Here is a 22,626-nt window from a genome sequence, read left to right as displayed (position 1 = left end):
TGTACACGGGTATACACTGATCAGCCATAACATTACAACCACCTCCTTGTTTCTACACTCACTGTCCATTTTATCAGCTACACTTACCAAGTTCTACAATTACTGACTGTAGTCCATCTATTTCTCTACATACCTTTTTAGCCTGCTTTCACCCTGTTCTTCCACAGGACCACCACAGAGCAGGTATTATTTGGGTGTTGGATCATTCTCAGCCCTGCAGTGACACTGACATGGTGGTGGTGTGTTAGTGTGTGTTGTGCTGGTATGAGTGGATCAGACACAGCAGCGCTGCTGGAGTTTTTAAATACCGTGTCCACTCACTGTCCACTCTATTAGACACTCCTACCTAGTTGGTCCACCTTGTAGATGTAAAGTCAGAGATGATCGATCATCTATTGCTGCTGTTTGAGTTGGTCATCCTCTTAGTCCTTCATCAGTTGTCACAGGACGCTGCCCACGGGGTGCTGTTGGCTGGATGTTTTTGGTTGGTGGACTATTCTGTCCAGCAGTGACAGTGTGGTGTTTAAAAACCCCATAAGCATTGCTGTGTCTGATCCACACACTAACACACCACCACCATGGCAGTGTCACTGCAGTGCTGAGAATGATCCACCACCCAAATAATACCTGCTCTGTGGTGGTCCTGTGGGGGTCCTGACCATTGAAAAACAGCATGAAAGGGGGCTAACAAGGCAGGTAGAGAAACAGATGGACTACAGTCAGTAATTGTAGAACTACAAAGTGCTTCTATTTGGTAAGTGGATCTGAGAAAATGGACAGTGAGTGTAGGAACAAGGAGGAGGCTTTAATGTTATGGCTGATCTGTGTATGTATATATGACAAATAATAAAGGCCTTCTTCTTAAATGAAGGTTCAAGAAAATTAGCAAATTACAGAGTTCCGTTTTTATTGCATTTTACCAAGTGTCCCAACTTTTCTGGAAATAGGGTTTGTTTGTTTGTTTGTTTGGCAATCGAGTAGCCCTGCTGTAAAGTGTAACTAGGTATTTTACTATCAGCTTTCAACAAGCTGTCATGTGAAATGACTCCTGTTAGGCTTTTAGAAGTGCACTCCATCTGCTCCCGGTTTTTTATTAGAACAAGAGGATGTACAAGATGTCTAGTCTTTTTTTCTGCTTTTGTGTGCACAGACTCCATAGCCAGCGCTTCTGGTCCCCTCCTTGTTGAAGTGGCAAAGCCATTGGGATCCAGCCTCGGTGTGGCTCTTTCTACCTCCATGTACTGCAACAAACAGGTCATTGTTATCGACAAGGTGAAACCAGCCAGCATCGCAGACAGGTAAATTCTCACACCCAGCATCACTCTACCATCACTTCTCCTTAGTCTTTAACTGATATCTGCCTGAGATCGATGTGCAAGGCACCTGATCATGCACCTGTACTGCTGTCCGACGGTGACATTTTTAAAAAGATTGAAGTGTATTTCAGTAAGCGCCTAATTAAAGAAATTCAATAACTTATCTTCTGTGAAGGCTGAGAGAAAGCCTGTAAGAGTGATGATGACGGCAAATTGCTGAGTGAGTCAAAGCTTTGCCGTAGGGCACAACTAAAATGCTTTGGATGATTCAGGGCTGACACCTTGGGGGAGCATTAACAGCTAAAGCTTTGTAGATAACTGATTTTCATGCTTCAGCTGCTATCCAGTGATCACTAGCGGTGTTCTGTGCGTTAGTGAGCGCATACTTTCACAGTTCCTGTTTTTTTCTATATATTAAAAAGAATCAGTTAGGCTTTACTAAAGGAAATGCTGATTCGCTTTATGGTCTTGCTCCATTTGCTCCGGAATGCATAGGTGCCTGTACTGGGTTTGTTTAGTTGTTTACAAGGTTTGACCAGCACAGGCATCAGCTTCGTATCAGTTTTAGTTTACTATCATAAAAATACATAACAAAGACTGATTTAAATATATATACACCGATCAGCCATAACATTAAAACCACCTCCTTGTTTCTACACTCACTGTCCATTTTATCAGCTCTAACTACAATATAGGAGCACTTTGTAGTTCTACAATTACTGACTGTAGTCCATCTATTTTTGCTGCATGCTTTGTTAGCCCCCTTTCATTCTGTTCCTCAATGGTCAGGACTCTCCCAGGACCACTACAGAGCAGGTATTATTTGGGTGGTAAATCATTCTCAGCAGTGCAGTGACACTGACATGGTGGTGGTGTGTTAGTGTGTGTTGTGCTGGTATGAATAGTCCACCAACCAAAAATATCCAGCCAAAGGTGCCCCGTGGGCAGCGTCCTCTGACCACTGATGCAGGTCTAGAAGATGAGCGATCATCTCTGACTTTACATCTACAAGGTGGACCAACTAGGTAAGAGTGTCTAATAGAGTGGACAGTGAGTGGACACGGTATTTAAAAATTCCAGCAGCGCTGCTGTGTCTGATCCACTCATACCAGCACAACACACTAACTATGGACATTCAGCCAAATCACACAAACCCACACAGACACGGGGACAACATGCAAACTTTATCCAGATCGCTGCACTTGGGAATCGAACCCAGGACCTTCTTGCTGTGTGGCGACAATGCTACCCACTAAGTCTAAGTCCTGGCTAAATGAAAAAATATATACACAGTCCTTTAATTCAGTATCTATGTAATGGAAAGATTAGATTTTATGCATTATATAACCTGAATATTAGTATTATGCTGCTTGTGCATTAAATCCTTTTAGTCATGTCGTTGCTTAAGTTGTGGCTGGGAGTGGAAAGTACAGAAATAAGCAACACGTCTGTTGTTAAGCTGTTGCAAAATGTTGTTAGCAGATGAGGAACAACAGTTATCACAGAATGGAGGTTCCAAAGTCCTACACCCAAACTTTAGAAGAAGTGTTGAAACTACAGTATAATGTGACTAGAGCAGTATAAAGAGAGACCCACAGTTCTGTTCTTTGTTTGTCAGTTAATACACTGCTGTAAGAACCCACGATTGTGCCAATAAATTCTCCAATCCAGTTAACTGTAATATTTGTTTTGTTTTATGATCTGACCTTATTTTTTGCACGACAAAACAATGCCTTTCGAAAGCAGCCATGATCTAGCATTATTTTACTCTACATGTAAATTAGGCTATAAAAGTTAAGGAATAGGTGTCCAGTCTGTACATAACATAAACTGGCAACACTGGGGCTATTTAGTCATTATAATACACACTGTTGTTATTTTATTACTGGCACGAAATGACATAGCTTTTCTGTGCAGGTGCGGGGCATTGCATGCCGGTGATCATATCTTGTCAGTAGACGGTACAAGCATGGAGTATTGCACACTGGCTGAAGCCACCCAGCTGCTAGCTAGTGCATGTGAGCACGTCAAAATGGAGATCCTTCCCCATCACCAGACCAGGCTGGCTCTTAAAGGTCCAGAGCATGGTAAGAAATACATGTACACCAGGTCAAACTTTATCACAGTAATGAAGCTTTTTAAGAACGGGTTGTTCCTAAAAACAATTAGTTGTTGGAATTTTGTAATATATGATGTGAAAACAGTAACAGGCATGTAGCATTATACAAGTCTTACACAGCACTGATAATATATTTTAGTGTCTGTTATAGAAGTTACGTAGGACTGCTTAAATGTTTAGAACAGTGACAAACAGTGACATCCACAGCTAATGTAGCACAAGATGTGCCTCAAGGTTCTGTCCTTGGTCCTCTCCTTTTTATCTTATAAATCTCTCCTCTGGGCCAGATTATTCGAGGTCATGGTTTTAATTTTCACTGCTATGCTGATGACATTCAGATTTATATTAGTATAGCTCCATCTATAACACCTGTCCAGTGTCTAAGTGCATGCATTACTGCCCTTAAGCAATGGTTACATAAGAACTGCCTTAAACTAAATGCTGGCAAGACTCAGCTAGTGAAATTTACCAACTTTACTATTGCGGTTGATGGTGTACCAATAAGGTCAGCTCAAGTTGTTAAAAACCTTGACATTCTCTTTGACTCTACCCTGACATTTGAACCCCACTTTAAACTTCTCTTTCTTCTGTGTAATATTGCACGCCTCTGCTCAGTTCTTTCTGACACTGATGCCAAAATGTTGGTCAGCGCTTTCATTTTCTCTCGTCTAGACTACTGTAACTCTCTCTTCTATGGTCTCCCTGCTATACTGCTAAACCGTCTTCAGTACATCCAGAACCCAGCAGCTAGAGTCCTCACATTCACCAAGCACACTGCACACATCACACCTGTTCTTCAACAGCTTCATTGGTTACCAGTTATCTGCCGGATTAAATATAAAATCCTCCTTCTAACATTTAAAGCTCTTCATGATCTTGCTCCTTCTTACCTCAGTGAGCTGCTTTGTTTGTACCGTCCCTCCTGCACCCTCAGATCATCTGGCACTGACTACACTCAAATTTAAACTGTCAGCTGTGGGCGACAGATCATTCAGTGCTGCTGCCCCTAAACTCTGGAATTCTCTCCTACTATCGCTTCGTTCTGTTCCTCTCTTTTTAAACGTTTTTTTTATTTTTTATTCCAAGTTTGTAAAGCGTCCTTAGGATTGTGAAAGGCGCTATATAAATTTAACATATTATTATTATTATTACAAAAGGTAATCTTCCAAGAAGTTGTTTTACATAAGACCTATGTGTTTGCATGGAAAGAGACCAACCACTTAAAATACCTGTCAATACCTGATCAATAAAAATGGGCCGCTCAGGTGGCGCAGCAGTAAAAACACATGCTGGAACCAGAGCTGGATCTTGAATACATCGTATCGAATCTCAGCTCTGTCTGCCAGCTAAGGCTGAGCTGCCACATGAACAACGATTGACCTGTTGTTCGGATATGGGCGGGACTAAGCCGAATGGGGTCTCTCTCTCATGACTGGTGCAATTACGACCTCTGCTGGCTGATTGATAGTGCCTGCACAGAGATAAGAAAAGAGTGCTCTCAGGGTGTGACTCTTTGTACACAACGCTGAGCTGCACTGCACTCGTCAAAGTGTAGGTGAAAAGATGCATAGGCCTTCTGCCCACGTGTCGGAGGGGGCGTGGGTTAGCTTCGGTTTCCTCAATCAGAGCAGGGATCGGCATTGGTGGAGAGGAAGCATGACGCAATCGGGCAATTGGACGCGCTAAAAAGGGAGAAAAAGGGGAGAAAATGCATAAAGCAAAAAATATATATATATACAGTATATACAGGGGTTGGACAATGAAACTGAAACACCTGTCATTTTAGTGTGGGAGGTTTCATGGCTAAATTGGACCAGTCTGGTGGCCAATCTTCATTAATTGCACATTGCACCAGTAAGAACAGAGTGTGAAGGTTCAATTAGCAGGGTAAGAGCACAGTTTTGCTCAAAATATTGCAATGCACACAACATTATGGGTGACATACCAGAGTTCAAAAGAGGACAAATTGTTGGTGCACGTCTTGCTGGCGCATCTGTGACCAAGACAGCAAGTCTTTGTGATGTATCAAGAGCCACGGTATCCAGGGTAATGTCAGCATACCACCAAGAAGGACAAACCACATCCAACAGGATTAACTGTGGACGCAAGAGGAAGCTGTCTGAAAGGGATGTTCGGGTGCTAACCCGGATCGTATCCAAAAAACATAAAACCACGGCTGCCCAAATCACGGCAGAATTAAATGTGCACCTCGACTCTCCTGTTTCCACCAGAACTGTCCGTCGGGAGCTCCACAGGGTCAATATACACGGCCGGGCTGCTATAGCCAAACCTTTGGTCACTCGTGCCAATGCCAAACGTCGGTTTCAATGGTGCAAGGAGCGCAAATCTTGGGCTGTGGACAATGTGAAACATGTATTGTTCTCTGATGAGTCCACCTTTACTGTTTTCCCCACATCCGGGAGAGTTACGGTGTGGAGAAGCCCCAAAGAAGCGTACCACCCAGACTGTTGCATGCCCAGAGTGAAGCATGGGGGTGGATCAGTGATGGTTTGGGCTGCCATATCATGGCATTCCCTTGGCCCAATACTTGTGCTAGATGGGCGCGTCACTGCCAAGGACTACCGAACCATTCTGGAGGACCATGTGCATCCAATGGCGGTGCCGTGTATCAGGATGACAATGCACCAATACACACAGCAAGACTGGTGAAAGATTGGTTTGATGAACATGAAAGTGAAGTTGAACATCTCCCATGGCCTGCACAGTCACCAGATCTAAATATTATTGAGCCACTTTGGGGTGTTTTGGAGAAGCGAGTTAGGAAACGTTTTCCTCCACCAGCATCACGTAGTGACCTGGCCACTATCCTGCAAGAAGAATGGCTTAAAATCCCTCTGACCACTGTGCAGGACTTGTATATGTCATTTCCAAGACGAATTGACGCTGTATTGGCCGCAAAAGGAGGCCCTACACCATACTAATAAATTATTGTGGTCTAAAACCAGGTGTTTCAGTTTCATTGTCCAACCCCTGTATATATATATATATATATATATATATATATATATATATATATATATATATACGTATATATATAAAGATCAATAAAACTGTATCAAACGCGGGTCCCTTCTAGCTCAAATACCACAAACAGGGATTTGTCTCTATGATAGTAACTCCCAAGCTATATTGAACCCCTCATGGATTTTTTCTCTCTATGTTTGTGCACTACATACAGTACAACATGACTTCTAACAATGGCCTTTACATTCTAGGAAGTTCACTAATTAGCCCATATGCAGCCATTTGGGGATTTTTTTTTTATCTAAGGTGCTATAGACAGCTGTGTCCCAGTTCTTGGCAGATGCGGCCAAATTTATTTTGTTTATGATGCATTGTATCCTTATAAGGTTCCCAGAGGCTTTGGGGTAAAACAGTCCTGAAACATTGAAGATTTTCCATCACTTTAGCAATGAGGATTAGATTGGATTTTCTATATATAATCATCTTTCATTTCATGCCAAACTCACCGTAAGTGTTTGTTGCCATTAAGCTCTGATCATAGAACTATGTATAGCATTTAGCGAACTGTGGACCCTTATGTGTGGGATTAGATAAAAGGAAGAAAATGAATTGGTTTTGCATGCCCTCCAAGTAGTTAGTTGCTTTTGAGGTGGCGTCTAATTGTAGATTTAAAAACTCAGTGGTGCACTCAGATGGCACAGAGGTCTAATGCGCTAGCACACCACTCTGGAGTGTTTGAACTTGCAAGTTTGAATATGCACAGCCACCGTTTCTACCACATGCTCTCTACCCACAAATGAAGTTTGGCGTGGCTCTACGTACGCAATACGACTCAATGTGGGAACCCAACACTGGCTGGTAATATGAAGCGGACGAAATTTTTTTAGCACGTCCAATTGCCCCATTGCATCTTGCTTCCTCTCCACCAATGCCGATCTCTGCTCTGATTGAGGAGAACGAAGCTAACCAACGCCCCCTCCGACACGTGGGCAGCATGCCGTATGCATCTTATCACCTACACTTTGACGAGCTGCGTGTACGGAGGGACACACCCTGAGAGCACTCTTTTCTCATCTCTGTGCAGGCGCCATCAATCAGTCAGCAGAGGTTGTAATTGCACCAGTCATGAGAGAGAGACCCCATCCGGCTTAGTCCTGCCCATATCTGAAAAACAGGCCAATCGTTGTTTATGTGGCCGCTCAGCCTTAGCCGGCAAGGCAGAGCTGAGATTCGATACGATGTATTCGCTCTGGTTCCAGCATGTGTTTTTACTGCTGCGCCACCTGAGCGGCCCGGTCGCTGCTCTAATTGAGAACAAAGCTAAACCACACCCCCTCCGACACGTGGGCAGCAGTCGTATGCATTTTGTCACCCACACTAGTCGAGTGCATATATGCGAATTAGCCTTGTGTGCGGAGAGACACACCCTGATCCGCACTCTTTCCCCCTCTCTGTGCAGGCGCCATCAATCAGCCAGCAGAGGTCGTAGTGCATTAGTTACAAGGAGTCCCTATCCGGCGTAATACCCCACCCCTATATGAACAACAGGCCAATCGTTGTTCATGTGGCCGCTCAGCCCAGCCGAATGTATTCGAAATCCCAGCTCTGGTGCGCTAGCATGTGTTTTTACCACTGCAGTCATTACTGGTTACACATGATTCATCAGTTCAAGTCTTTAATGGACAATTTTGCATATTCAATTCACCTCACTTGCATGTCTTTGGACTGTGGGAAGAAACCAGAGCTCCCAGAAGAAACCCACATGGACAGAGGGAGAACATGCAAACTCCACACAGAAAGGACCCGGACCTCTACACCAAGGAATCGAACCCAGAATCTTCTTGATGTGAGGCGACAGTGCTACCCACTGAGTCACAGTGTCGCCTCATCTATTACTTTACTTTATAGCTAATATATTTTTATGACCAGTAATTCTAAAGCTGACTGTATGTACAACTACAGTATGCTTCAAATGACCACCACAGAAATGTTGATATGAAAAATCATGCAACACACATCAAATTTCTTCTAGAGAAGCACTAAAGCACCACAGCATCATAATTATTCACATCACAACACCCACACATTTTCAAATGCATGTATAAACCGACGTACATACATAAATCTAAATAAATCGACTCACAGGCCCATCGGTAATGGCTCACATGTGGTCAGGCAGGACTAGACTCAGCAGGTGCTTTCTCTAGCACTGTTAGACCTACAGCATTTCCTCTCCTCTCAACCTGTCTGTGCTGGAGTTCTGCACTACCGCTTAGATCTGCAGCCATGCTAAAATTAACTGCTGCCTCGAATGGAATCGATGCTCGAGCAGCATGCCAGTGTCTGCAGATGAGAGCCATGACTGTTCAGCTCCTGAGTTCTGTGTCTGCTGAGAAAGACTACAGAAAGACTATGGGAATATTTATTAATTCTATCATTATGCAAAGATTGTGAGTGGAATATGTTTATTTAAAATTTTTACATCAGTATATTAAGGAGGGGGGATTGGAGCATATCTGAATATATGTACAGTACAGTAGACCCTTGAGTTACGAACGGTTTACCATATGAACATTTTGGGTTACGAACGATCTTTTTCAACTTAACGTACGAACAAATTTCGGATTGCAAACAAGTTGACTCCAACCGTCTCTCTCTCTCTCTATATATATTATATATACACTGCCTGGCCAAAAAAAAGGTCACCACCTGGATTTAACTAAGCAAATAGGTAAGAGCCTCCCATTGGATAATTACTGCATGGGTGATTATGTTTCAGCTGGCAACAAGTTATTTAACCCTAACTGATGCAGTGAGTAGCTTCTCATTTGTTAAACAACCATGTCGAAAGACACATCCTGTGGTCGCGGAAAAGATGTTAATTTGTTTCAGAAGGGTTAAATTATTGGCATGCATCAAGCAGAGAAAACATCTAAGGAAATTGCTAAAACTACTAAAATCGGGTTAAGAACTGTCCAATGCATTATTAAAAAGGGGAAGGACAGTGGGGAAACATCATCTTTGAGGAAGGAATGTGGTCGGAAAAAAATCTTGAATGATCGTGATTGGCGATCACTTAAACGTTTGGTGAAATCAAATGGCAGAAAAACTACAGTAGAACTCAGGGATATGTTTAATAGTGAAAGTAAGAGCATTTCCACACACACAATGCGAAGGGAACTCAAGGGATTGGGACTAAACAGCTGTGTAGCCTTAAGAAAACCACTTGTCAGTGAGGCTAACCGGCAAAAACGGCTTCAATTTGCTAGGGAGCATAAAGATTGGACTCTGGAGCAATGGAAGGAGGTCATGTGGTCTGATGATTCCAGATTTACCCTGTTCCAGAGTGATGGGTGCATCAGGGTAAGAAGAGAGGCGGCTGAAGTGATGCACCCATCATGCCTAGTGCTTACCGTACAAGCCTGTGGGGGCAGTGCTATGATCTGGGGTTGCTGCAGTTGGTCAGGTCTAGGTTCAGCAATGTTATGTGCCCAAAGAATGAGGTCAGCTGACTACCTGAACATACTGAACGACCAGGTTATTCCATCAATGGATTTTTTCTTCCCTGATGGCACGGGCATATTCCAAGATGACAATGCCAGGATTAATTGGGCTCAAATTGTGAAAGAGTGGTTCAGGGAGCATGAGACATCATTTTCACACATGGATTGGCCACCACAGATTCCAGACCTGAACCCCATTGAGAATCTTTGGGATGTGCTGGAGAAGACTTTGCGCAGTGGTCCAAATCTCCCATCATCAATACAAGATCTAAAAATTAATGCAACTCTGGACAGAAATAAATGTTGTGACATTGCAGAAGCTTGTGGAAACGATGCCACAGCGAATGTGTGCCGTAATCAAAGCTAAAGGCGGTCCAATGAAATATTAGAGTGTGTGACCTTTTTTTTGGCCAGGCAGTGTATATACAGTGAGCGAACATTCGGACAGCGGACGGTGTTTTTCTGGTCTTTTCTTTATATTTTGTAAAATTCTATATTAAAATGTCCCCAGAGAAGGTGCAGAGAAAGCTCAGTTTTTTGTTGTTATATAATTACTCCTGCCAGTAGCTGTCACTGTGTATCAGACAGAGGGGACATTGAGTAAGAGAGAAGAAGGAAGTTATTCTTTCGTGAAATTACACCTACAAAATACAACGCTATTGAAATAAAGAAGGAAATAATAGAGAAATATTAGAGTTATAGTTGTTTCTGGTATATACAATGAATTATGATGTATGGTACAGCACACTGTACTGTACTGAAATGTGATGTGTGTTTATGTACAGTACTACTGTGTATTGTTGTTTATTATTGTTTATTACAGGAATGTCTATTCTATAATTTAAGATTAAGGGAAAAAAAACTTGTATTTATAAGAAAAAAGACAATTTAAGACATTAGAGAGGTTAGGTAAGGGGGTGGTTTGGGAGGTCTGGCACAGATTAATTCTGTTTACATTATTTCTTATGGGAAAAATAGGTTTAACTAACGAACATTTTGACTTAAGAACAGCCCTTTAGAACCAATTAAATTCTAAAGTCAGGGGGTCCACTGTATATTATGATTATGGTTTTGGATCTGCATGAAACGTGGGACACTTGTTGCAGCAAGACAGCTTAAAGAAATTGGTCTTGAAAAGAAGTATTATTTATTCGGATAAACATCTGTGCTCTTTGTATGTACTTTTTAATTTCAAAGAGCTCGTTTGTGCAATAAACAAAGCATTAACCAGTATTAAAATGCCTGTAAATATTAAGTATGAAATCCACAGTGTCAGCATGTCTTGTGATGTACTATACAGTATGTGTAAATGCTGTTGTGAAGTGCTTCTGTTTTATTTGGTCTCTTTCTGCTCTCCGTGTGCTCAGTCAAGGTGCAGAGGAGCAACCGGCCGCTACCCTGGGAGTCCGGCACAAACAACAACAGCAACTTTCTCCCTTACCAGCATTATAACACCTACCACCCCGACCAGTCCCGCAGCCAGGCCAAGCAGAAATCCTCTCCAAACAACCCCTGTAATGAACCTTTCCTCTTTTTTCCTTATGACTCTGGCTTGCCAGATCTTTCATTTCTCTCCTACTGTTCCGAGCTTTGACCTTTTTGCTTGACATGAATTATAGCAATAGCGTACTAAAATCATTTATACACTTTTTATTCCTTTGTATTGAGAAAATACACCGACCAGCCATAACATTAAAACCACCTCCTTGTTTCTACACACATTGTCCATTTTATCAGCTTCACTGACCATATAGAAGCACTTTGTAGTTCTACAATTACTGATTGTAGTCCATCTTTCATGCTGTTCTTCAATGGTCAGGACCACCACAGAGCAGGTATTATTTGGGTGGTGGATCATTCTCAGCACTGCAGTGACACTGACATGGTGGTGGTGTGTTAGTGTGTGTCGTGCTGCTTTGAGTGGATCAGACACATCAATGCTGATGGAGTTTTGAAACACCTCAGTGTCACTGCTGGACTGAGAATAGTCCACCAACCAAAAACATCCAGCCAACAGCGCCCCATAGGGTGCTTCCTTTGACCACTGATGAAGGTCTAAAGATTACCAACTCAAACAGCAGCAATAGATGAGCGATCATCTCTGACTTTACATCTACAAGGTGGACCAACTAGGTAGGAGTGTCTAATAGAGTGGACAGTGAGTGGACACAGTATTTAAAAACTCCAGCAGCGCTGCTGTGTCTGATCCACTCATACCAGCACAACACACACTAACACACCACCACCATGTCAGTGTCACTGCAGTGCTGAGAATGATCCACCACCTAAATAATACCTGCTCTGTAGTGGTTCTGTGGGGGTCCTGACCATTGAAGAACAGGGTGAAAGCAGGCTAAAAAGATATGTAGAAAAACAGATGTACTACAGTCAGTAATTGTAGCACCGATAAGCTGATCAGTGTATGTCCCACTTATTTAGTCCCAGAAAAAGAACAGTTGCAGGTCCCTTACAGGTGTACACTAAAAGTATGGACTGTCATTTACTGTCATCTATTACATTTACTGACTGTCTATAACAACTGCCTGTAGACCTCCATCATGAGTAAATTGTTTTTAAATTTAAAGTCCTGGAAGACATCAATTTTGTCTATAGAAACAGTGAACAGAGATTAGACCACACACACTACATCATTCTATTCAATTTCAATGCATGCTAAACATGACACAGTGCCCTAGTGGAAATGTATTATTCCGCCTTTGTTGAATTATTGTGTACCTCCTGTGACCCTGTTTATCCCGTCCTGAAGTTGTATGTTTGTGCTGCCTTGTGCATTTTGCATCGCTAAGCAGAAACTAGAGCGGAACTAACCCCTGGCTGTCTCATTGTCCATAAAATGCACTGAGGCTCCTCAGTATTCTCCATCTTTATCTCTGCTCCTTTATTCACAACGTCTGTGGGTGTTACTGGGCTCCTTTTCACCAGAGGCAAGCGCATTAAAGCAAGGTGTACATCTGCGTTATAATTTGAGCTGGGGATGCAGTGGCTGAGCTTTTTATGGCAACACTCTGGCTCTGGAGCTTAAAGCAAGATTTGCTGGAGAGAAGCTGTGGCAGTGATGTTTCACACTCTGCAAACATGCGATACTGACATTCAACTAAGCCCTAAGCTAGTCGTACACCGTTCGATTTCAGCCGTCTTAATAAATTCTACCCTATGACATGATTCCAATAAAATCATGTGTTCTTCGTGTCAGATTATACAATGAACATTTATTTAATATGTGCAAGATGCCGAAGAAAAATCAGTCTACCTGTGCCACTTGTCAAATATTTGAATTCAGCACTAAAAATAATGGTACATTAATAACGGCAAGTCGTCTGTATATTGAAAGCAATGAGGTATGTTTAAAAGAGGGAACAAAAGATGCCCATCCTTCAAACTGTGTGGTAGTTAGATACTACATGATATATTCTTTTGTATTGAGAAAATACACCGACCAGCCATAACATTAAAACCACCTCCTTGTTTCTACACACATTGTCCATTTTATCAGCTTCACTGACCATATAGAAGCACTTTGTAGTTCTACAATTACTGATAGTAGGCCATCTTTCATGCTGTTCTTCAATGGTCAGGACCACCACAGAGCAGGTATTATTTGGGTGGTGGATCATTCTCAGCTCTGCAGTGACACTGACATGGTGGTGGTGTGTTAGTGTGTGTTGTGCTGATATGAGTGGATCAGACACATCAAGGCCGATCCCTGCTCTGATTGAGGAGAACGAAACTAACCCACGCCCCCTCCGACACGCGGTCAGCATGCCGTATGCATCTTATCACCTACACTTTGACGAGTGCAGTGCAGCTCAGCGTTGTGCACGGAGAGGACTCACCCTGAGAGCACTCTTTTCTCATCTCTGTGCAGGCGCCATCAATCAGCCAGCAGAGGTCGTAATTTGCAGCAGTTATGAGAGAGAGAGACCCCATCCGGCTTAGTCCCGCCCATATCCGAACAACAGGCCAATCGTTGTTCATGTGGCCACTCAGCCTTAGCCGGCCAGCAGAATGCTGTGTGTAGGCTGTATAATAATTTATGTAGGCAATTATGACAGTGTAAATTAGTACTCGATTTTTTATAATTATGCAACATCCCTCTGCCGTCATTTATGCATTTTCTCCCTTTTTCTCCCGATTTAGCATAGCCAATTAGTCTTGCGCTGCTGGGGATCCCGATTGTGTTCAAGGAGCGTATATTCACCTGCTCCATGCCCCTTCTGGCATGTGCGCAGTCCTCACCCCCTTTCTTTTTTGCCTGTGCTTTGGTGGATTCGCACATGTGGCTCATCCACTTCTGTACAGGCCCCACCCACCTAGTCAGGTCGATTCCCACCCAGCAGACTCAGTGGCCGATTTTGTCTGCTGCAGGCACTGGCAGTTATGCCAGCTAGATGGCGCCCAGCCAACCGGTAGCAGAGCCGAGATTCGAACCGGGGTGTTCAGAATCTCAGCGCTGGTGTGCTAGTGGAATATCTCGCTGTGCTACCTGGGTGCCGTAGTGGCAGTTTTTCAATCTAGTCATATCCAATCCAGTTGCATTTTGCTTCCTCTCTACTGCAGCTGACTTCCACTCCTGACCGAGGGGAGCTGTGATCAACACACATCCCCTTTGACACGTGTGCAGTAGCAGACTTCATAATTTCACCTGTACGAGATGGGTTATTATGGGGCACAGAGAGTCTAGCACTGATCTCCATTATCCCCCGTCTCTGCGCATCATCAATCAGCCAGCAGATGCCGTATTTGCATCAGTTATAAGGAATCCCCTCTGGCATCCAGCCCGACGGACGAGCCAATCACTGTCCGTATAGGTGCCCAACCTGCTGGTGTGTGACTGTGCCCCATATGAACCTGCCATCTCAGGTCTGGACTAGTAATCAGAAGGTCACTAGTTCAAGCCCCACCACTGTTAGGTTGCTGCTGTTGGGCCCTTGAGCAAGGCCCTTAACCCTCAATTGCTTAGACTTAGATATTGTCACAGTAGTGTAAGTCGCTTTTGATAAACTCTGGATAAACCCAGAGTTTTATCATAAGCTCTCTTTGGTTCTAATGCCAGTAAATCCACCAGTGAGCGTGTCGCATTATGCATTTTTTACATAGAAGCACAACATTTCAGTTAGCAAGTGCAAAATCATTCTGTGTTACACCAGCTTTAGGGGCTCATTGAAAATGAAGTCGTTCATAGACTATGCTCCTGCTTTTATAATGTCTACCGATAGGCTAAATAGGTGGGATGATATAATGCTGTCAAGATTATTATCAATTTAGTCTTTCGGATACTGCTTGCCTCCCAAAACACCCCCCTCTCATTGGATATTCTCCTTGATTCAGGGCTGTTGGCCTGCAACTCTTGACTAAAAATTCCTGCGATTGTGGCTGTATTGATTTCCGTGTAGCTTTGTTCTGTCTTTCAATGGCACAGTATGCACGTTTTAAATGCTCTAAAGTTGTCTGAGGGCCAGAAAAAGCTTTATTGGCTAAATTACAGGCACTTAGGTGGAATTCACTGTAAGCACTTTCACTCTGCCACTTTCATTGCTGTCTTCACTCACAATTTTTATTGCAAATATGTGTCTTTATATTACGCTTTATGTTGGTCTACTTTTTTGGAAAACATACTTTACTCTGGGAGCTTTATTGAGAGTCTCTTGCTTTACTTATTTAGTGAAACTCCACTGCCAATTAGCCAGTATTCAGAAGCTGCGTACTGCCAGTAGTTTATTAACTTGTGGATAGAGGTGAACCCACCCACTGCAAAATGCTTCCAACTTGTAGGTGGGCCGCTAGGGTTTATTAGCAAGCCTCCCACAGCTTAGTAGCTGTATAGAAAGAAACGCTGCAGTCCGACCACTGTTTTAAACATTGATGTAAAGCCGCTCAGGTGGCGCAGCGGTAAAAAAACATGCTTCAACCAGAGCTGGATTCTGAGTACCTGGTATCAAATCCAGCTCTGCCTCCCCAGTTCGAGGCTGAGTGGCTGTATGAGCAACGATTGGCCGGTTGCTCAGTTGGGGGGTGGGACAAAGAACCGGATGTGGGTCTCTCTCTGTCAGAATGCGATTACGACCTCTGCCGGCTGATTAGAGGCGCCTGCACAGAGATGAGGAAGAGGCCTTTAGGGTGTGTCTCTCCGCATGCAACGCTAGGTGGCGCCAAACTCATCAATGTGTGGGTGGCAAAAATGCATCCGGCTGCTTCCCATGTTTCGGAGGGGATATGGGTTAGCTTCGATCTCCTCGGTCAGGGCAGGGTTTGCATAGACAGAGAGGAAGCACGATGCAAATTGAACAATTGGATGTGCTAAAGGAGGAGAAAAAGGGAAAAAAAAAATATATATATATATATAAATGCCGTGGCCAAATGCACTATTACTTTCCTGACAGCTTATACACAGTCAGGACCTGTTTGGAATGATCAGTTTTATTCATTAATTCATTCATTTATTCATTGTCGGTTTTACCACCGCTTTATCCTATTCAGGGTCGCGGTGAGTATAATTCACTAGGCAAAATACAGGAACCACCTTGGACAGGTCACCAGTCCATCACAGGGCAAACACACACACAAAAATAAAAATAAGAAAGAACAAATATATACAGAATAGTTACAGATGCAAAGAAATAAAATAATATAAAAGTAATAAAATAATAATAAATAGAATAAATAATAATAAATGGAATAAAATAATAATAAATAGAGTAAATAATATAAAAAAAATAATAAATAGAATAAAATAATAATAAATAGAATAAAATAATATAAAAATAATATAAAAAAAAAAATAATAATAATAAATAGAATAAAATAATAATAAATAGAATAAAATAATAATAAATGGAATAAAATAATAATAAATAGAATAAAATAATATAAAAATAATAATAAATAGAATAAAATAAAAAATAGAATAAATAATATAAAAATAATAAAATAATAATCAATAGGATAAAAATAATATAAAAATAATAAAATAATAATAAATAGAATAAAATAATATAAAAGCAATAATAAATAGAATTAAAATAATAATAAATAGAATAAAACAGTATAAAAATAATAAAATAATAATAAATAAAATAATATAATAATAAATAGAATAAAATAATATAAAAATAATAAATAGAATAAAATAATAATAAATACAATAAAAAAATATAAGAACAGTGCAAATAGTAACAATACATGGTCACCCACTGTCCCTCACCTGGTGGCAGGTGTATGTGTAGAGTGCTGCTAGTATGCAGCTCTCTCTCTGTGCTCCTCCAGTAGGTGGGGCTATTTGTCGGGGTGCGGTTGGAAGTTAAAGTTGGGGATAATATTATTTAATTTGGCGAAGAATTGGGAGCGAATGTGGTGGTATTTGGTGCATTGGGTGAGGAAGTGAGACACACACTCATACCTAGGGCAATTTAATACCACAAAATACCACGCAGTGATAGCTCAGTGGTTAAGGTACTGGACTAGTAAACAGAAGGTTGCCGGTTCAAGCCCCGCCACCACCAAGTTGCCACTGTTGGGTCCCTGAGCAAGGCCCTTAACCCTCAATTGCTCATTGTGTAAGTCGCTTTGGATAAAGGCGTCTGCTAAATGCTGAAAATGTAAAATGTAAAAAAAAAAAAAAAAATACCACAGTGGGGTAGATATTTCTTTTATGGCAGAGGCTTGGCACAACCTCGAAACCTCCTTTAGTTGACCGTTTAGCTAAATTGGCTATACAAGCTAGTAGGTCCTTATCAGATCGGCTGTAGGATTGACAGAGTTTAAAGTCAAAAGGTAGAAAAGCTGCACCCTTGATGGTACTACTCAAGCTACAGGAAAGTTATATTTTAGAGAGGGTCTAGTGATCACCACCCAACAAACTCTACAGAATTGTCTTTTTGTGGGTATGTATTTGCCGACCGAAACTATACTGTGCCATAATTTACTGTCCTTTGTACTGAGTACTTTTTATTTATGTATTTGTACAAAACTGACTAAGCTGTATAGATTTATACAATGAGCTCTGTATTATTTTTGCAATCTTCTATCAAAACGAACTGATCTTTTTTTCCCCCTCAGCTCTGGGTTCGTCCTTCTCGCCCACCTCCATGAGTGCCTACAGCCTGAGCTCTCTCAACATGAGCACACTGCCGCGCAACATGTATCCCACAAGTCCCCGCGGCACTATGATGAGGCGCAAGCTCAAGAAGAAGGACTACAGGAGTTCATGTAGGTTCCATACCGTTGTCTAAGCTGTTCGCGGTTTGATTTGTGTATTAGTCTGTATGGATATATCCTGAAGGTTCTAGTAATTAGACTGCACTGCACTTTTGGTGATTTTCAGCTACAGTGTGACAAATAGTAAAAATATTGTTCATGATCTGTAAGGCAGTAGGATTTGGGCTTATATTTGCACCGCTTATAGGCTCCTTCATCTATTTCGCAGAAGAGCTTGGTAAGCATAAATAGCTGCTTGCTATTGATTTCCTTTAGCCTTCCTCTAATGTATTAGCGTCCCTGCGCTGGAAGTCGGCTCATCACAAATATGTTTTAATGTGGCTCCGTTTGAGTGTTATTGCTTCTCTTGATGTGCTGTGCATTGTGTCGACAACAAATGTGGCTGTTCATGCTTAATTGGATACGAATAGACAAAATCTGTAAATAGATCCAGTTATAATGACCTTTCCTTGCCAGAGAAACTTAGCATAGTGCAGGGTATATATACACATATATGCAGGTATATATACTGTATATATATACAGTACAGGCCAAAAGTTTGGACACACCTTCTCATTCAATGCGTTTTCTGTATTTTCATGACTATTTACATTGTAGATTCTCACTGAAGGCATCAAAACTATGAATGAACACATGTGGCGTTATGTACTTAACAAAAAAAGGTGAAATAACTGAAAACATGTTTTATATTCTAGTTTCTTCAAAATAGCCACCCTTTGCTCTGATTACTGCTTTGCACACTCTTGGCATTCTCTCAATGAGCTTCAAGAGGTAGTCACCTGAAATGGTTTTCCAACAGTCTTGAAGGAGTTCCCAGAGGTGTTTAGCACTTGTTGGCCCCTTTGCCTTCACTCTGCGGTCCAGCTCACCCCAAACCATCTCGATTGGGTTCAGGTCCGATGACTGTGGAGGCCAAGTCATCTGCCGCAGCACTCCATCACTCTCCTTCTTGGTCAAATAGCCCTTACACAGCCTGGAGGTGTGTTTGGGGTCATTGTCCTGTTGAAAAATAAATGATGGTCCAACTAAACGCAAACCAGATGGGATGGCATGTTGCTGCAGGATGCTGTGGTAGCCATGCTGGTTCAGTGTGCCTTCAATTTTGAATAAATCCCCAACAGTGTCACCAGCAAAACACCCCCACACCATCACAGCTCCTCCTCCATGCTTCACAGTGGGAACCAGGCATGTGGAATCCATCCGTTCACCTTTTCTGCGTCTCACAAAGACACGGCGGTTGGAACCAAAGATCTCAAATTTGGACTCATCAGACCAAAGCACAGATTTCCACTGGTCTAATGTCCATTCCTTGTGTTTTTTGGCCCAAACAAATCTCTTCTGCTTGTTGCCTCTCCCTAGCAGTGGTTTCCTAGCAGCTATTTGACCATGAAGGCCTGATTTGCGCAGTCTCCTCTTAACAGTTGTTCTAGAGATGGGTCTGCTGCTAGAACTCTGTGTGGCATTCAACTGGTCTGTGATCTGAGCTGCTGTTAACTTGCGATTTCTGAGGCTGGTGACTCGGATGAACTTGTCCTGAGAAGCAGAGGTGACTCTTGGTCTTCCTTTCCTGGGTCAGTCCTCGTGTGTGCCAGTTTCGCTGTAGCGCTTGATGGTTTTTGTGACTCCACTTGGGGACACATTTAAAGTTTTTGCAATTTTCCGGACTGACTGACCTTCATTTCTTAAAGTAATGATGGCCACTCGTTTTTCTTTAGTTAGCTGATTGGTTCTTTCCATAATATGAATTTTAACAGTTGTCCAATAGGGCTGTCGGCTGTGTAGTAACCTGTCTTCTGCACAACACAACTGATGGTCCCAACCCCATTGATAAAGCAAGAAATTCCACTAATTAACCCTGATAAGGCACACCTGAAAACCATTTCAGGTGACTACCTCTTGAAGCTCATTGAGAGAATGCCAAGAGTGTGCAAAGCAGTAATCAGAGCAAAGGGTGGCTATTTTGAAGAAACTAGAATATAAAACATGTTTTCAGTTATTTCACCTTTTTTTGTTAAGTACATAACTCCACATGTGTTCATTCATAGTTTTGATGCCTTCAGTGAGAATCTACAATGTAAATAGTCATGAAAATACAGAAAACGCATTGAATGAGAAGGTGTGTCCAAACTTTTGGCCTGTACTGTATATCTTCTACAGTTCTACAATTACTGACTGTAGTCCTTCTGTTTCTCTGCATGCTTTGTTAGCCCCCTTTCATGCTGTTCTTCAATGGTCAGGACTCTCCCAGGACCAATACAGAGTAGGTATTATTTGGGTGGTGGATCATTCTCAGCACTGCAGTGACACTGACATTGTGGTGGTGTGTTAGTGTGTGTTGTGCTGGTATGAGTGGATAAGACACAGCAATGCTGATGGAGTTTTTAAACACCTCACTGTCACTGCTGGACTGAGAATAGTCCACCAACCAAAAATATATCCAGCCAACAGCGCCCCGTGGGCAGCAACCTGTGACCACTGATGAAGGTCTAGAAGATGACCAACTCAAACAGCAGCAATAGATGAGCGATCATCTCTGACTTTACATTTACAAGGTGGACCAACTAGGTAGGAGTGTCTAATAGAGTGGACAGTGAGTGGACAGTGTATTTAAAAACTCCAGCAGCGCTGCTGTGTCTGATCCACTCATACCAGCACAACACACACTAACACACCACCACCATGTCAGTGTCACTGCAGTGCTGAGAATGATCCACCACCCAAATAATACCTGCTTAGTAGTGATTCTGGGAGGGTCCTGACCATTGAAGAACAGGGTGAAAGCAGGTTAAAAAAAAGTATGTAGAGAAACAGATGGACTACAGTCAGTAATTGTAGAACTACAAAGTGCTCCTATATGGTAAGTGGAGCTGAGTGAAAGTAAATGAACAAAAGAGAAATCCAAATCAAATCAACACTTGGTGTAACCACTCTTTTTCTTATATATACATTGTGGAGGTATACCATTTCTGTGTACGCTATACGACTTCTAAGTGGCACAGAAGAATCAGCACTCGCTTCATAGTCCCACCTCACCAGTTCGAGCACAGACTAAGCTACAAACTATTATGACCAGGATCTGTGGGATAATTATCCATGCTTTCTGTTTGGCAGACACAACATTCCTGTCATTCCTTTCAATCTTGCACTGCCAACCAGTGCCAAGGGCTGTCAGTTTATTGGAACTGGAAGGGGCCAGAATGCACCCATCTCTTAGCACAAGGACATAGGATAATGTGTGGGTTGCAGCTCGTAAAGATGTGCTTGCCAGTTTGTGTCTTGGCAAAAACACACACTAGACCTTTCCCTCTCATTTTGATGGTTGTCATTTCACAGCTGGCATCGTAGGAGCCCACTAAACCAAGATTTTGCTGGCAAAGTGTCAAGTTTAAACAGAACCAGTCACTCTGCTCCAGACCCTAATGATAGCACACCAGCCAGTGATTGAGCACAGCGATCTTAGGATTGTGTGCGGCTGTTTAACATTTCCGGCATTTTTTCAGATGCTTTCATCCAAAGCTACTTATAATTGTAATCAATTACAGTGCAATCAATTTAGGGAGAAGCACCTTGCTCAGGGACAGTGGCAAATTGAAAGTAGGGCTTGAGATAGCAACCTCTTTCTTGCTAGTCCTGTATCTTAACCACTGATTCACCACTGCCAAACACTAGTTATAAAATGCCTTTATTTGTCATATATACATACACTGATCAGCCATAACATTAAAACCACCTGCTTTCACCCTGTTCTTCAGTGGTGAGGACCCCCACAGGACCACCACAGAGCAGGTATTATTTGGGTGGTGGATCATTCTCAGCACTGCAGTGACACTGACATGGTGGTGGTGTGTTAGTGTGTGTTGTGCTGGTATGAGTGGATCAGACACAGCAGCGCTGCTGGAGTTTTTAAATACCGTGTCCACTCACTGTCCACTCTATTAGACACTCCTACCTAGTTGGTCCACCTTGTAGATGTAAAGTCAGAGACGATCGCTCATCTATTGCTACTGTTTGAGTTGGTCATCTTCTGGACCTTCATTCGTTGTCACAGGACACTGCCCACGGGGCGCTGTTGGCGGGGATGTTTTTGGTTGGTGGACTATTCTCAGTCCAGCAGTGACAGTGAGGTGTTTAAAAACTCCATCAGCGCTGCTGTGTCTTATCCACTTAATTATTTATTTTTTTATGCATTTTCTCCCCATTTTCCTCCCGATTTAGCACACTCAATTTTGTCTTCCACTGCTCCTAGAGATACCAGATTGCATCCGAGGAGAGCACGTCGCTGTACACGCCTCTTACGACACATGCACAGCTCTCCTTTTCTCGCCCGTGCATTCTGCACAGGCGTCTCTTCCACCAATCAGGGTCCTTACACAGCGTATGAAGCTCCCACCCACACATAGTCCGGCCCCCACCCTGCAGATACGGTGGCCAATTAGTATCTGCTGCAGGCACTGCCAATTATCGCCGC

The 22,626-nt window shown here is 42.4% G+C and overlaps 1 protein-coding gene across 2 annotated transcripts in view; it reads left to right on the top strand.

Moving 5' to 3' along the window:
* grip1 (glutamate receptor interacting protein 1) overlaps positions 1-22,626 on the top strand; it is a 371,696-nt gene that overhangs the window by 255,846 nt on the left and 93,224 nt on the right. For both annotated transcript variants that reach the window (XM_063006172.1, XM_063006163.1), the window contains exons 8-11: positions 1,151-1,298; positions 3,234-3,403; positions 11,291-11,437; positions 18,000-18,149. In XM_063006172.1, coding sequence (XP_062862242.1) covers positions 1,151-1,298; positions 3,234-3,403; positions 11,291-11,437; positions 18,000-18,149 — 615 coding nt within the window. The remainder of the gene's footprint in view (positions 1-1,150; positions 1,299-3,233; positions 3,404-11,290; positions 11,438-17,999; positions 18,150-22,626) is intronic.

This window comes from Trichomycterus rosablanca, chromosome 1 (genome assembly GCF_030014385.1).
Source record: "Trichomycterus rosablanca isolate fTriRos1 chromosome 1, fTriRos1.hap1, whole genome shotgun sequence".
Classification (NCBI taxonomy): domain Eukaryota; kingdom Metazoa; phylum Chordata; class Actinopteri; order Siluriformes; family Trichomycteridae; genus Trichomycterus; species Trichomycterus rosablanca.
The sequence above is the reverse complement of the archived record's forward strand: the minus strand, read 5'-3'. Positions and strand labels throughout refer to the sequence as shown.